The following is a 16,899-nucleotide window of genomic DNA, read 5'->3' as shown; positions in this document are numbered from 1 at the left end:
CCTCTAATGCATTTAAGCATGTGCAACAAGTGATATCAGTTGAACTGGCATTCAAGTGGCAGTTGAATTTAGAAAAAAACATTCACATTTAAATGGAAAAATGATTTTCCTACTAAACTGGTGAGTTTGAGTCTACTGTAATAGATTGCTGGTTTTTGTATATAAACTGGAGCGGGGCTTGCATGCTAGCTGTGAGTTTTTTTTTAAAAATACAACTGGCATAGTCGGGGGTGGCAAAGCAGATTCCCCCTGCATTAGGCCTGCAAACCTTTAGTTATTTTTCGGACAATTCTTCTCTATTTCCCCAGTCTTTGTTCATAGTGAGAGGGGTGACAGGTTCTGATGTTACTAACTAAATTGACTTGATGTATAGCTGACAGGTGGACTGGGATCAATTTGCCTTGCAGTTTGCATATCCGGTCTAGAGCGGGTACGGACACGGTCTGTGTGTGTGCATGTATGTATGTGTACAAATGACTGGATACATCATCTCATCATTACATCATCCACCTGTAGGCTCTGATTGAGGTTCCCCAGGGCAGGGGAAGTTTTGGTTTTGTTTGTTGTTCTGTACGCATTCATTCTCAATAATCTGTTTATGTGAGTTGGCCAACACAGTTATGTTTTGACACACTTGTCTTCATTGGCTAGACTGCCAAGACAGGCATTGAATGGGTGTGTGTGTACAACTCAGTAATCTAGCATCTATCTATTTTATATGGTCTGTCGAGTGGCAATCTCATATGTCCAAAACTGTTACTTTTCAGGATTCTAATTCTAAAATAGCAAAAGTAGCAGATCGACAAGCTCAACGCGTTTCGAGCTTGCAGATCTGCTACTTTTGATACTTTTGTGTGACACTGTAGTATGAGCAAGTAGGGCATTCATTCACCAAAAAAACTAAAAGTTTAAATATGGAGATAAGAGGTTTTCTGCCCGACAGCAATGATTTGCAAAAAGCATAAAGCAAATTATATTACACACTTTACATTCAGTTATTGTCACTGGTCCAATGATTGGGGATATCATATTATACTATTATTATTACTATTCTAACATACTGACAGGGTGATGTCACAACATGCTTGGAGGGGGACAGCATGACAAACATTCCTCTCTGAGAATGTGGAACTTTGTGGTGATCTTGGGTAAGAAAACAAAGAATAACATTGCTCGAAATTACTCCAGGGGTTTCTTCCCGGGCTCAGCTTCAGAATGCCACTCCTGAGTTCCTCCATTGTCCATTTTAAGCCGTGTATGCGTACAACTCGTAAAAAGTGAAACTGTATCTTCATCCACTGAGCCTAGCACCAGTGTATTTTCCAAATTAACAGTGGGGACTCGATGGTGTCGGTGACCAAGGCTTAATGGGGGGGGGGCTTGTTTGCAGGGATGCCACTGCGCTCTCTGACCACCTGGTGCGTTATCCTAGATTTCTGTAAATGTTTTTTTTTGTAAAGAAAGGTCACACTCAGAAGTAATAATCCATTCACTTGATTTAATTGTTCATCTGCCACAGAACATTTTCAGTCATCCGGCCTTCATCAGCGTGAATGAATGAAGGCATGCATTCCTTACTTAAAAAGGGGGTTCCAATCACTCTCCAAGCACAGGTTCAACTTATCCATGAACCACTGAAACGACGGTGGCGGTCAAAACACCGACGTCAGAAAAGCTTTCATGTCAGCCCATCGTACGCATTGATCTCCAGGACCAACGTTGATTAGATGATCGATGTCAAATGTTTGTTGGGATACTGGTGTATGGATATACAATGGAGATATGACTGTATACTGTAATGATACTAACAGAAATACAGAGCGTAAAACAAACACTTTTCCCATGCAGACTGGAGGTGGAGGAGGCATATAAAAAGAAGGAGAAGAAGGCGGAGGACCAACCTCTACTGGGTGGTCAGGAAGCACAAGCCAAAGGTTTCAACGCACGCACGCACACACGCACGCACACATTGTTGTGTGCACTTTAATATGCATGCTTGCACGCACGCACACACACACACACACACACACACACACACACACACACACACACACACACACACACACACACACACACACACACACACACACACACACACACACACGCGCACACACACACACACACACACACACACACACACACACACACACACACACACACATCACATGCCATTTCCCACTTCGCCTCCAGTCTTTCTCCCAAAAATGAGAGACCATACACCCATTTTTTTCTGTCTGTCTGTCTGTCTGTCTGTCTCTCTCTGATGCACCAACGATCTCGGCCCTATACTGCCTCGGGAAACAATAATGAATATGGAATGATAGTCTATATTTGTGCTGCAAATACAACCAGATGCAAAGGGTGTGGTGGGGGGGGGGAATCAGGAGCAGATGTTTGGTAACTTACAGTGGGTGGGTGGGTGGGTGGTACATACGTGTGTGTGAATGTGCGTGGGAAGTGTGTAGGTGAGAGGGAAAGTGTATTTTGGTGTGTGTGTGTGTGCGCGCGCGCGTGCGTGCGTGTGTGTGTATACGTGTACGATTGTATGTGTGTGGGGTTCAGACACAAGACGTCTTGGGAACTCTTGAGTATATGCCCTCCAAACATGCTGTAACCCTACCCGGCCTGGGTGTATAATCACATATATCGGCACATCATAATGAGGCAGCCCGTATGGTAATGCATCCAGGAGAGAGAGAGAGAGAGAGAGAGAGAGAGAGAGAGAGAGAGAGAGAGAGAGAGAGAGAGAGAGAGAGAGAGAGAGAGAGAATAGAGAGCACTGAGTTATGCAGCTGCTCTTAGGGGCAGGTTTTTTAGAACAGACACAACACCAGCCCAATTAGACACGGCGAGCAGAGACGGAGAGGAAACCACATATGTCTTGACACTCTACTGTAGCCTACATGTGGCTGATGATGGTGGGAGACTGGAGTAATTGCATCCCCCTCTTCTCCTCTATAGGCTGAAACATGACGCAACCGGTATATGTACCATAGACTTGAGGAGGCAGCTGGTTTGCAATTCAGCAGTGGAAATGTGAGATGATGTCTGACTGCTCTCCTATACATCTGTAATCCAAATGCCTTTTTTTTTCTTTGTGAGCGTAAATATTGGGCTTTTATGAGATTATTAAGTCTTCACTTACTTATTACTTTTTTTTTATCCTTTATGTAATCCTTATGTAGGCCTAGTTTATAAAATGTACGACCCAAAAAAGCAGCACCATAAATGTATACCATATCTCACTGACTGAGGGCTTCCCAGTAGCTGCGGGATGCCTGGTGACGCGAGTTTGGTGATGTTTGTCCTTTAGGGGCCACTGTACTAGCCAGTGTTGCCATGTCCACTTATTATAAGCGATTTTGCTAGATGCTTGTTTTTCTGTAAAGTTGCTTGTAAATATTTGGGCTTGTTTCTAAAGTGTAGTTGCTTATTTAAGCTTGCTTCATTTTTTTTTTTTTATATATATTTTCATGTCATGGACCCCCAAATGTATATATATTTGTCCCCCTAACCCGCATCTGAAAATGTTTTGTGCCAGACTGCCACTGCCAGGGAGCCCCGTACTAGATTTGTGTTGTTAGAATGTTTCAAAAATATCCAAAATATTCCACATTTTATTTCAAGATATTTTTTTTGAAAATAGCAGATCTACAAGCTCACAACGTGTCGCGAAGCGTTGTGAGCTTGTAGATCGTCTATTTTCAATGTATACAGTATATAGGTTTAAAGTGCTCATGATGGCTTAATAAGTGCCTATAGTTGCAGTTCTTTTGGGCTTGTTTTCCTAGACCTGGGTGCTTGTATCTCTCTCAAAACCTGGCAACACCGGTACTAGCTCTTCTGCGTCATAATCCAAGATGGCGCTGCCCGGTAGGAGTAACGTGAAACATCTCTTCACAGTCATTCATAAGTACTGTCCTCCAAGGAGGTTGTTCACCACGACGGGAGCGTGCACGGACATGAAGGTACATAACATACCGTCTTTATGACATGGTTTCCATTATTGTGGCGCTTATGTTTATGCTGTGGTTAGACGAGTCTTTGTTGACAGTTGACACCTTCATGTCTGTCTGCTGTCATTGGTTCAGTGCCCTAGATTCATTCATTCATTCATTCATTATAGCTCAGGGGTCTTCAACAGGTGGTCCGGGACCCCTAGGGGGTCCTCAGAATTACTACAGGGGGTCCGCCAAATCTTTGTGTGATAGGATATTTGTTTTTATATCAACCACTTGAACCCTAGCATCCCTATTCTGAGGGGAACATTAGGCAAAAATAGCAGATCTACAAGCTCTGTAGATCTGCTATTTCCGGCAAATACGTTTAGTGCAGAGGGGGGGGGGAGAGCAGACCATGTACAGTAGAGTGAAAGGTCAAGTTTATTAAGTATTGACGGTTTAAGTCGTTAAATGTCTGAACATACACATTAACATGAATCCAACATACACTGATCAAACAAGTCTATGAAGCTAATCGTGAATAAGTTTAATCTGCAACACCATTTTATACAGTAGGCCTATGTAGTAGGCCTACATCTCTCTCATAGGTAATGAAAAACGTTGAAGACCCCTGTTCTAGCTGCAGGAGGCTTGTTTTGCTGTTGTTTATCTAATATGGTCATTATTGTCATCATGCTGCTGTGTGCCATATCATATAGCTTCACTTTCAGTGTAGTTAAAGATGCTGTGAGTGTTGTTTCTGTTTTGTTAAAAAGTGACTGTTCAGTAACAGGGCTCTCCCCATCTCTCCAGTTCTTTAGTAAACGGAAAATAACTTTTGAATTGGGTTACTAATTTAATCCAATCAGGAAAGAGAGAACCCCACAAAGACCATTTATCAGCATGTGTTCTGCTTCCAATTTTGTCTGCTTGTTTATTTGTTTCATCACTCCCAATTTCACTTGTTTGTTTATCCAGTATTTTTCTCTCCTGATTTGGTTAAATTGATGTACTGACCTGAACATTTATTTTCTGCTTATTAAAGGAGAGATGGAGAGACCGGTAGACCCGGGTTATTGAACAAACACTCTATAGCAATGATATATGGGAATGTAGAGCTATTTGACACTTATTTAAACAAACAAACCAAAAAGCACCCAGACACTTTATTTAGTAAGACATGAGAACAGTACATAACAGTACATGGAAGTACAAATTCACAATACAAGGTCTACTAAACTGGAAATCTCATTAAGCACTGAGCTTGTTTAAGATGAGAACCCCATGCACACAAATCATGATGACATATAAGAGACAGACAGATATACACACTACTATACAGAATGTCATACAATCAGGTGGTGTGTGTACACCAGTCAGTCACCTGTAAACAGAATAAAAAGCTTTCTTCAGTTATGATGCCAGGTTATAACCATACCATATCATAAGAGATTAGAGAGGCAGGCGCTGTTGAAACACTTAACACATTTTCAAGATGTTCTTGTTTTTGTCTTTTTAATGCAAAGCGCTTAGTTTTTCTTGTTTTCTTCCTGTTTCTTTGTTTTTTAATCTCTTCAATGTAAAGCGCTTTGTCTGAAAGGTGCTATAAAGTTCATTATTTATATTGTATAGACTAATATTCATGAATGAATAATATGTCACTAACGTTACCTTTTCTATGATTGATTGATTAGTTTATATCTGCAAGCATTGCCTCATCATCCAACCGTATATACATTATGTCATATAAGGGCACAGTTTGTAAATATGTAAATCTTTCCCCCTAAGATACAGAATGACTCGAGGAAAGCATGAGAGAATATCTCAGATCTGCTATTTTTGGCAAAAAGATTTGGTGTAGATTTAAAAAAGAACGTACCAAGTACAGTGCAACTGGGGTCCGTTTTATTAAGTACAGTATGGAGGGTCTAAGTGGTTAAACTGATGAATTCCAAATATTATCAAAGTATTTTGCGGCACCCCTGGGCTTGCGTCACGGCACCCTAGGGTGACACGGCACCCACTTTGAGAAACCCTGCTCTATACTGTTCTATGATATTGTCGCCGTCGGGCAGAAACCTTGTATCCATAAAAAAAAAATGTGTGTGTTTTTTCATAAGGTCATATCCTATTTTATACTTAACTTTTATACGGACAATGTCGCTCTAAAGTAGAAAACAATTGCAGATCTGCACGCTCACAACACGGTGATGCGGTGCGTTGGAAAGGTTTTGAATGTATTTTATATAATGATGACATGCCCAAAATAGGCATGCCAGGTTGTTAGTGGTTAAGTCTGTGGGTTTTATAAATATTTACCAGATGAGTTGTATTAACTAGAGAGCTTGTGACTAAATAACTACACTGGAACACGGGTTCTTTTTGCCATTTCCTGAAAAGTGATGGTTCTGGACATACAAGGTTTCCACCTGACAGTGACGCTATTCTGTTCTAAAATTGTTATTCTATTCTTCTATTCCCAAAACCTGGAAAGCCTGTTACTAAATAGTTTTTAGTTTTCCGTCTAATTCCTGTATGTGACGTCACGCGGTTTTTTTAAGTCGACCTCGACAATAGTAGCGTTTGTACTGCGATGGATTCAATAAATCAGTCTCCACAACTGCCCCCTTTCAAACTGAGGTTTCTTCCTTTTCAAACAAAACGGCCATAGGTTCCGCAATAATCACCCTTAAGTACAGTAGCATTTATTTTCCGATGGGTTTTAAGAAGTAAACCACCTCTTAACTGGCCCACTCTCAACAAAATGTTTCATTCCGTGTCATGCTGCCACGGAGAGGCAAATGGGGTGTTAAGTCAAAACAACGAGTCCCTTGGCACGTGTAAGAATAACTACTGCGTTTTCAGTACAACAACCGCGCTAATTATTGAGCAATTCTTGCGTTAAAACAACCCTCACGCCCCTCATCCACAACCCTCACCCCTCTCAGCCGGTTGATGTATGAGCTGTGCTGTGTAATGATTGCCGCGTGGTGCAGAGGAACGGAATGCGCCGTTCACCACCGGCCCCGTCTGTGTTTTGTTAAGAAGTCAGTCTCCGGAGACGATGGAGAGGTGTGTTTGCGTCGGGAGGGGTGGGGGTAGAGGGGGGTGAGCAGAGTGCTCGAAAGCATCACAGCAGTGCCTCATTACCAGCAATAACAGCAGAAATGAAGTGTTTGGCTTTCATTTGTTTTAATTTTCTCCAAATGTGGACGACCGGAGCGCAAACGCCGGCCGGCCTGTACTCACAATATCTCTGAGGTGTGATGTGCGTCAACCGATGCTTTTTTCTTTTTTTTTTTGGGAAGTTTCTTTTTTTATTCTGCCTCTGGAAAAATGTGGTTGTTGTTTTTTTTACCCGCCAAACCTCAGCGGACTTATACAAAGACAAACTGAAGCCTTTGTCAGATATACTAGTTTTGGTAAAGTCTTGTGAATCAGCCCTGCTGTCCTTCTGTGAACCTCTGTAGTCTTGTGCTTTTGAAACGGAGAACTGTCATGAAATGCCTGAGTGGTAAGAGTGGGTAACTAACTAGTGAGTTCAAGCATTTCATGACTGATCTACGGTATGCCGCCATTATATAATAATATTACATATGATCTGTATCCTTCTATTCAGTTATTCTGCTCAATGATTTATCCAGGTTTTTTAATCTTTTGTGGCATGAGGAGGAAAAGCAGCTGCTGATGTTAACTTATGCAATATCATCTAAACAGGATGTAAATATAAAATTGCATAAATCAATATACAAAAGAGGAATGTTTTCCTAAACCCTGACCCTGAAACCAATCTCACACTGGTTGTAAATGGGGACAATTAAAACGGAGTCCTGTCGGTGCTTCTTGTTTCCTCTCTCCTGGGCCCAGCCTTCCTTCTTTCCCTCGCCTGTGGTCTTCTTAATGGCCAATATCAGTCATCTCAGCCCCCGGGCTCCAGGAAACAGGAAGTGACTCCTAATTCGACTCTGTGTTCTCCTCGGCTTCCAAATTCACTTACTGCAGTGTCAGCTAAAACCATTAAGACTTTCTCTCTCTCTCTTTCTCAACTCCCAGTGCTGCACAGGAGAGAAGGGGAGTACCGTTTTGAGTGTGTCCATTAATTGCCCTATTTATTTTCAACTGTCAGAAACGACCCCCTAATCCTCACCAGTGCTGTCCCCTTTGTGTGATTAGACCCCGTCGAAGTCTTCTCCAGGCTGGGACCCTGTGCTCAAAATGCTCAGTGCATTACCCGTCTGTTGAAGCTGTCTCCCAAATGTCCACATTTTCCATTTTTGACGTTTATTCCTAAGTCAAATTACAGATTATGTCTGTTCTAGTCACGCGTCCAAGTTGCTGCCTGGGGATTCTTACAAGGTTCTCATGTCTTAGTCCGTGCAGGTTCGAGGTCTTGTACTGAGGGTCTGACGTTTTTAATTAAAACATACCCAGTATCTGGTATCCTACTTTCGGGCCAGCACTCGAGTCAACAGACACCGCCTGTGCGGGAGGAAATTACTGGACTTCTTCATAGTGACTGACTGTTGCTGGCAGTGGCTTGCCCTTGAGTGTTACCATAATTACATATTGATAAATTTATGAAGTGTGTGCCGGGTTATTTTTTGCTGCGCTGTGACTTTTATGTGTTTTTGGGGGTAAGGGTTGGTTCCCCGTTTCATTCATTTGTTTCCCCCGTCTGTGAAGTAAAACTAAACGTCTCTATCGCTCGAAACCCCGGGAGAACAAGGAAGTGTTTCAATGGAGCCATTTAAAATGGTTTAGAGGGCGCATGGTGTGGAAACAAGTGCCATTGGCATGAACATGTTTGTATAATAGTTAAACAAGCTAAATATGAATTAAGCTAGTCTTCACAGTTGCAGCCAGCTGGTCCACTGTGGGCAGACTGTAGAGTAGTGGCGATGTTGGCCAGCTATGTTGTATTGGCCATCTTTCAACAATGTACTTACAGTGGAGTGCAAGTTGTTCGTTCTGTTACAGTGAATTGATTTGCTCTGTTAAAAAGTTCCCTTAATGACGGAACTATTTGTAATGCCTGATATATCTTAATTTCCCCATCAAACACCACATGTTACAGGCTCGTTAAAAAAATAGTTGGCTCAAATAATTGGTCCACATGCCAACTCATGAACAGAATGTCTACTACAGAGGATCACTGTGGCTCTGTCTGAGCCTAAATGCTCCTGACCACTGGTTGCTTGTAAGTTAACATTAGTCCAGATAGGACCATCAGGTTGACCTCAAGGCCGACCAAAGAATGCAAGCTTATTCTGTGACTGCACTTGTCTCGCCTTAACGTTGGCTGGTTCGAGCCTCGGCTAAACATGAAATGTGAAACATATTAGAGAGTGCCGCGTCCTCCAGAAGCTGCAGCCCGTTAAGAGCCAGGGGCCGGGGGCCCGCCTGCCCGCCTGCCTCCTCCCCTCGCCCGGGTTATTTTTGGAGCGTCGTCGGCCCCTGTCTGCGGGGAGCACTGTTTTTGAAGGGCCTCCAGTCCCATTAATCAGCCGCGGGGACCCCACGGCGCGAGCGGGCCCCGAGCCCTGGCCCGCCACACTGCTGCGTTCTGTTCCTCTTTCCCGGCGCTCTCCTCACAGTGTGAAGCTCAGAGGAACCTCATCAATCTCACCTGTCCCACACGTCAACCGCAGATTTAACCCATTAAGACCGGGGACGCATCTGCGTCTCATTTTAAGATTTCTTTGGGCTATTCAAAAATAGCAGATCTACAAGCTCATAGCGCGGCACCGAGTGCCGCGCTACGAGCTTGTAGATCTGCTATTTTTGAAAAATCTTGAAAAAATATTTTCCAGATTTTTTTCAAAAAACTTTTGAGATTTCGATTTTTTTAAAGAATGGCCTCAGGTCTTAATGGGTTAATCAAACGCTCCGTTTGGGCCGCCCGCCCCCTCCCTCCACCCAGCCCCCCCCCCTCCAACACACCTCCCAACCCCAGACACCCTCTTCGGAAGGAAAAAAATAACCATGCCCAAAATCTGGACCGGGCTATAGTCACTCTTTCTTCGTAACTCTGTCATCTTTATCACTTTCCTCTTCTTTCTTTCTTGTGCTACCCCGCCATCTCTCATTCCCCGGCCTCTATGTGGATGTGTGTGTGTAACTTGTGTGTTCATTTGTGCCTGCGTCCCTGTGGTCACTCACACTTTTGTCTCAAGCTGCGGTGCCTTAAAATGATGACTAAACACACACTCTTTTGAAACGAGAGGGGGGCGAGTACAGTAAGGTTCCATTTCCTGCTCAATACTTCACTGAAGCGGCGCTCTGTTGGTCGCCCGCATTAATAGATCCCCATGTTAGTGAGAGAGAGAGAGAGAGAGAGAGGGAGAGAGACAGAGTGGGAGTGAGGCCTGCTTCAAGGTGCGTCTCAGCATGATGTCGGTGTTAATGGGGGTGCCTGGGGCGAGCAGGACAGAAGGGAGAACACTGAGACCTGTGTGTGTGTGTGTGTGTGTGTGTGTGTGTGTGTGTGTGTGTGTGTGTGTGAGAGAGAGAGACGCGCAGCAGGGGGGACGACGAGGGCAGTGGAGATTGGGGGGACCCCATGGCTGCAGCTTAGCAGCGCTGAAACAGAGACCGGGACAATCTCCAATTCTTAAACCTGTATCGCTGCTCTGATTTAAATCTAGAGAGTGTCCCCAGGCTCCACAAAGAGAACCCGATGGTTAATCTGCAGCGGGGAAAGCAGGCCCTGTGCCCCTGGAGGTGGGTTTTGTGAAGTGTTGAAATTGGCACAGTGAAAGGCACAGGTGACCTCAGGGTCCGGTCGTCAGCCCCCACAGTGAGCGGGATGTCAGTGAGCCACTCCAGGAAGCCAAGGCATTGATATGATATATGAAACACCCCCCCCCCCCCCCCCCCCCCCGAAAGGCAGCTCCAAAAAGTCCCAGAGAAGAAGAGAAACGCAGCGTTGCACAAGGCCGAGGTTCCAGCCGAACGATGGCTATGATTAATGGCATCGGTTTGTGCAAGGACCAAGTGCCTAGACCCGCTGGAAGCTGGATCAACTCGGCTAAGGATGGAGGTCCATAACGGAGGGCCTCAGGCCTATACTTAAACCCTCCCTTCATGCTGCATTTTTGGGGACCGCCACCCGCTATACAGTGAGAAGATGAATCTCCCCTGAACAGGAGAGCGCATGGCCACGTGTTTTCTAGTTCTCTCTCTGCCACATTTGAACAAGCCCAACAAGTATGTCCCACATACACTTGGACAACAATCATTTATCCATGTGCTTTTAACAAGGCGTCGTAAATCTCAAGCCTCTGGCGTGTCGCTACATTTATCATCCCAACATCTCATCGTACTGTGGTTTCAGGGGTCTGGAAAGCCTTTGAGAAAGACAACAAAAATGAGTCTTTCCATGGAATTCTGGACCCGGGTCTTGTCTGGGAAAACGTGGGGAAGCCCAAAGCTGATTTCAAGAGAAAATTCAAATGAACTGAGTTGGTTGTGTTTGACCATTGTTTTCCGTTGATAATAGCCTATAGCACACAGTATGTCTCGTCGTGCAGTGTAGTTACAGTATGTGTTCTTACTGTTATTTTGATGGGCTGGGGCTTTTCCGCCAATGCTGACCCACGTTGTGTGAGCTGTCAGTTTCAGACAGACAGACACCTTCGCAGCTTCCCTGATGTTGATATAGGCACGTGTGGACATACTGTACATGTGTGGATGTACTTGTGTGCACACACACACACACACACACACACACACTCGCGTAACCCCTCTGTCTGTCCCCAATGAAAATTACCACACTGGCACACAGACAAAAGGACGACCATATTCCCGGAAAGGGTCCGCGCTCCGCAAGTGTGAAAACACGGCCTGAAAAGTGTATGTAACCTTCTGGCTGTTGGGCGTTAATGTCACACACACATGGCGTGGGATGCATTCGCCATATGCTGGATGCGGATGAAGCGAGCTTTCGTCACCTAGCCGACGCCGTAATACGACAGCATCGCGGCCTGTCAGTGTAACATATGAGGAGGCAGAACACCCAATGTTCTCATGCCTGTTACGTGTCATCAAGTGGTGGAAAAAAGTACTCAAAATTTTTTACTCGAGTAAAAGTATCGATACCGTAATGTAGAAATACTCTGTTACAAGTAAAAGTCTGGGATTAAAAATTTACTTGAGTAAAAGTACAAAAGTATTGGGATAAAAATGTACTTAAAGTAACAAAAGTAGAAAGTACGTTATGCAGAATGTCCCAATTCAAGTTTTAAAATGTATAGAAATCTTTTGAAAAATTTGTAGTGGAGTAAAAAGTACAATATTTTCCTCTTGAGATGTAGTGCAGTACAAGTAAAAGTACTGAAAATTGGAAATACTCCAGTAAAGTAAAAGAAATACCTCAAAATTTTACTTAAGTACAGTACTTGAGTAAATGTACTCAACTTTTTCCACCACTGCTGTTGCGTGTCATCAAGCGGCGCCCAGCCGCTCAAGAGACACCGAGACGACGCGAGAGGAGAGCGGAGTCAGCGGACATGTGATGATGAGATGGTGGAGAGTTGGGGAGGTCCTGCTGGGCGGAAGGGAAGGAGCTACTTGTCATAACTTTGGTTTATTGGTTTGTTAGAACGATGCAAGCACGGATGATTAAGTATGCATAAAATATCCACCGTTTGAAGGGATTTCTCTTGTGTGAACTCGATAAGGAAGCTAATGATTAACCAAGTATATTCACATTTGGAAAATTAATATTTCATATTGAATATGATATTAATCAAATTAGATAATAAAACGCCTTCTAAATCCTAGCCTAAGTTTTCAGAAAATCCTGTTGCTATATACTTGGTAACATCTAAAATGACACAGATGCTTTCCCGGTTTTAATGGGTTCAGCACTTTCAGCTTACTTTGGGCATGTCATTATAAGCGAGAATTGTCTCAGAAATTGATAAAATATTTTTTTTAAATAGCAGATCCACAAGCTCACTATTACGACGTAATAGCTTAAGTGATTAAAATGTTTGGATATAGAGCATTAAATGCTCTATATCTATATATAGAAAAATTGTTAATACAGTATAGTAAAAGACGTATAGAAAATGTGTATGGAGCAGTTTGGAATGAAGGTCTTCATATTGCTACCATATTGTTCACAGCAGCCAATGTACTCTACATGTGTGTATGGCCAAAGCTCATTTCCAGTTCCAGTCCCGCAATGGGCATTGACAGGAGTTTATTCATCCAACATCTGGTCTTTTCTACTGACGTTGGCACCTTTTGGTTTTCGGCCTTTTGAAAAACCTGTGTTGGAATGTAGTTTCAAAATATTCAAACCATCGGAGGTGTATTTGATTTGTTGCTTTTCCCAGCGTCCAATCAGCCATTTAACCCATTAATACCTGGAACGCATCTGTGTCACTTTAGATTTCTTTGGCTATTCAAAAATAGCAGATATACAAGCTCATAGCGCGGCACCGAGTGCCGCGCTACGAGCTTGTATATCTGCTATTTTTGAAAAATCTCGAAAATATTTTTTTAGATTTTTTTTCAAAAAACTGTTAGGATTTAGAAGACATTTCTAGAATCTTCTCAGGTCTTAATGGGTTAAAAGGGGTCATTCAACCTACCGGATTACTGGAGATCAAACAACCCTATGTTATTGACAATTCAAATGAGTTGCAATCTGGCACAGGTTTAATATAGACCAGTGTTGTGATGTGAATATATGTCGCCGTAGAATACTTTGTTACCCATGCCATTTGCAGTGCTCTATTCAGTACCAGCACTAAAGTAACATAGGCGATCTCTGTCTGTTCGCCGCTCCTGTCAACGTGCAGTATTTGATTTACGTCACCTCGTAGCCTGGCTTCCCTTCCAACAGCTCTGGTGGCACAGCGAGCGTTTTTTAAAGACTCCTCGCACTCTCTCTCTCTCTCTCTCTCTCCCTCTCCCCTCTGACCAAATGTAACAGCCCCAGCCAGCGGTGTCTGGAGTGGCGATGTGATGCGTGATAGCCTTCCACGACTGCCCAGTGGCCAGTTAGCGCCCGGCGTTGACTCGCATTTTGACGCTCGATTGGCTCAAATGACACCATTACCATGTCTGCATGGCTAATGGCTTCCCCCCAGGGGGAGGGGGTGAACATGCGTTTGGCGTGTCAACGCGAGGTGAGAACACACATGAACCAGACTCGGGAGGGGGGGGGGGTTGATGGGGGTAGGTAGTGCACACCACCCCCCCCCCCCCCTTTCCCCCCTTGTCTGCACCTAAATCAATCCTGACACCTCTTAAGAGCCACTCTGCATCAATGGCACTCCGCTGCAATTACCTCCCTTGGTAATGACATAAGCACCCGGTTCCTTCCTGCCTGCCTGTTCTCTCTTTTGCCTGATTTATACCTGGTTGTGCGTAGTGTCGCGCACCTAAAACAGCCGATCTACAAGCTCGCAATGTGTCGCAATGCGTCGCACTGCGACACATTGAGAGCTTGCAGATCGACACTGGCGAGCAACCCAGTATAAATCGGGATCCTTCTCTATCTCTCTCCCTCTCTCTCGCCTCCCTAACAACCTTCTCCCTCGGGCCCAGGGCGATGGAGGACGTCCTGGACCAACGACGCCGATCTCCATACAGTCGCTACACAATCCCTCCAGGCTGCATGCTGACACAGAGAAGTCAGCGGGGCCGAGCTGTGCTGCTTATGGACCGGGGGTCGTTCGTTACGGCGCTCCCGGGGGGGCCCCGGCGCGCAGCAGAGCTCGGTCCCTCCGTCCAATTAGTTGTGATGGTAGCCCAGCTCAGCTGTCAAGATAACAGTCGCCTCGCAGCGCCCGGGTGAGGGTGTCCCCTGGAAAGCCGCTGGGGTCGTCATTATGATCGGTTATGATAAGCTCGAAGGAGAACGCTTGGGAAGGTTTTAGATCGCTGGCCCTGATTGAGGCGATAACGCCGCAACCCCGTATGCTTCTGGGAACATTCCGAGAAGGAGCTCTGCTGTTAGGATCCCTGTTTGTGACCCGCCAACGCTGCTCATGCTGAGCCGAAGGAAATTGTTCTTGATGACACAGAAACTTTGGATAGTTCTTTCTTGTTTCCATAAACAGTGCAATTCACGGGGTGTATGTGCCAGTGTAGCCCTGAAACATGACTGTCATACCATGACAGTCATGGTGCCGAGTCCCCCTGGTCTAAAGTTGTGTTCGATTTTTTCACATTGCCATCTCTCACATAAACATAAACGTTCAGATTTCAAATATAAAGTGCTTACCACCGAGCCACGGATGTTACAAGGCGATGCGGACCGCGATGAGTACCCGTATCTCCCGTATTGTTCAATAAAAAGCATTTTAATCCCATCGCCAGCCATTTTCTTTTTTTCTTTTTTTTTCTTTTGTAATGTATCAGAGTGCAATACACCTCCCAACCATTAGTGTCGCATGGTTGAAAGTATCGGAGACAATTTGGAGAAAATGGCCGGCGATGGGATTAAAATGCTTTTTATTGAACAATACGGGAGATACGGGTACTCATCGCGGTCCGCATCGCCTTGTAACATCCGTGGCTCGGTGGTAAGCACTTTATATTTGAAATTTGAACGTTTATGTTTATGTGAGAGATGGCAATGTGAAAAAATCGAACACAACTTTAGACCAGGGGGACTCGGCACCATGACGCTTGTATACAAGCGTCATGTGAACCATGGCTAGTGCCAGTGCATTACATGCTTTGTGTAACATGAGCCGAATTGATTAGAACTGAGTGAATTTTGCAATGAAAAGCCTGTTTTGTTTGATAAGTTAAGTTAGTTATATTTTACTAAATGACTGACAACAAGACCGCAACACAAACATGCCAATTGTTCGGCTGCAAACTAAATGAAAAAAAAATAATCAATAAAAATGTTATATAATATAAGTAAATTAGTATAAAATGAAATTGTTTTACCCAGACAAGTGCCCTTTGTGCCTGGACAAGTGAAAAGTATATTTACTTTAACTTCTCAGAAGTGTAAAGTAAAAAGTGCCTGGAAAAAGTTCTTGTCGAGACCTGCACAATTACATACAGTAGACACAAGTAGTATGATACATAACTTGATACAGATACATTGAATGTTCAGCATTCATCACAGGATAAATGGGGTAGCTACAGTACGTTATAACAGACTGCATTTAGTAGAATTTTGTACACATGAAAATATTGTTCAATTCTTATATCTTATTATTTTGTAGTTTTAAGATATATCTGACTTGCTTGCTACACAGTACACAAGTTTAAGGACCACACCGGCATCATAACATGTCTATTCCCAGCTTCGGCCATAAACATAAACCATTTTCGTCTTAATGGCTTCATTTTTAGATTCCGGAATCTGCATTTATTTAAGTCATTAGAACTTCACTGAACTTACTGAATCATTGAGTCAAGGCAAACATCAAACATTTATGGTAATTTGAATTGACATCGTAAATCATTCTTATATCTTCGGCTGGGAGTTTTCAGATGAATCTGGACTAAAACTCATACTGTAAATGCAAACAAAACCACGGAAAATCGAACAAACCACGGAATGGTGTGTGGAAAATGAACTGCGGTAAATGTCAACGTAGGCCATACGCGGTGTGGTCCTTTAAACCACATAAACCCTAGGGTCCCTATTCTGGGAATGTCATAATAGGCAAACATTCTGCGAAAATGGCAGATCTACAAGCTCACAATGCGTGTTGTAAGCTTGTAGATCTGCTATTTTCAAGCAAAGTGATTTGGTGTAGAATGAGACAACAAGGGGGTCAAGTGTAGATCCCTTTGGGGACCCTCGTCAACAAACATATCGGATTTTAAGTGGTTTATTCAACAATTTGAAAATAGACCTTTACTTTTACACTTTCAGAGTTATGTTAACACTCCAGAGTTTATTGTGTCCTACAGCAGAGACGGAGAGTAAGACAAAAACAAAACGGAGCATAAAGGGGTGACATGTGATACAGGT

General features: G+C 43.7%; 1 protein-coding gene across 1 annotated transcript in view; it reads left to right on the top strand.

The window, feature by feature from the left end:
• Window positions 1–3,855: 3,855 nt before the first annotated feature.
• The window catches only part of wars2 (tryptophanyl tRNA synthetase 2, mitochondrial), a 33,647-nt gene continuing 20,603 nt past the window's right edge, over window positions 3,856–16,899 (top strand). Inside the window, exon 1 of the mRNA XM_080456658.1 lies at window positions 3,856–3,968. Coding sequence (XP_080312784.1) covers window positions 3,861–3,968 — 108 coding nt within the window. The 5' untranslated portion in view covers window positions 3,856–3,860. The remainder of the gene's footprint in view (window positions 3,969–16,899) is intronic.

Source organism: Gymnoscopelus braueri, assembly GCF_963280865.1.
Source record: "Gymnoscopelus braueri genome assembly, chromosome: 18".
NCBI lineage: Eukaryota > Metazoa > Chordata > Actinopteri > Myctophiformes > Myctophidae > Gymnoscopelus > Gymnoscopelus braueri.
The sequence above is the reverse complement of the archived record's forward strand: the minus strand, read 5'-3'. Positions and strand labels throughout refer to the sequence as shown.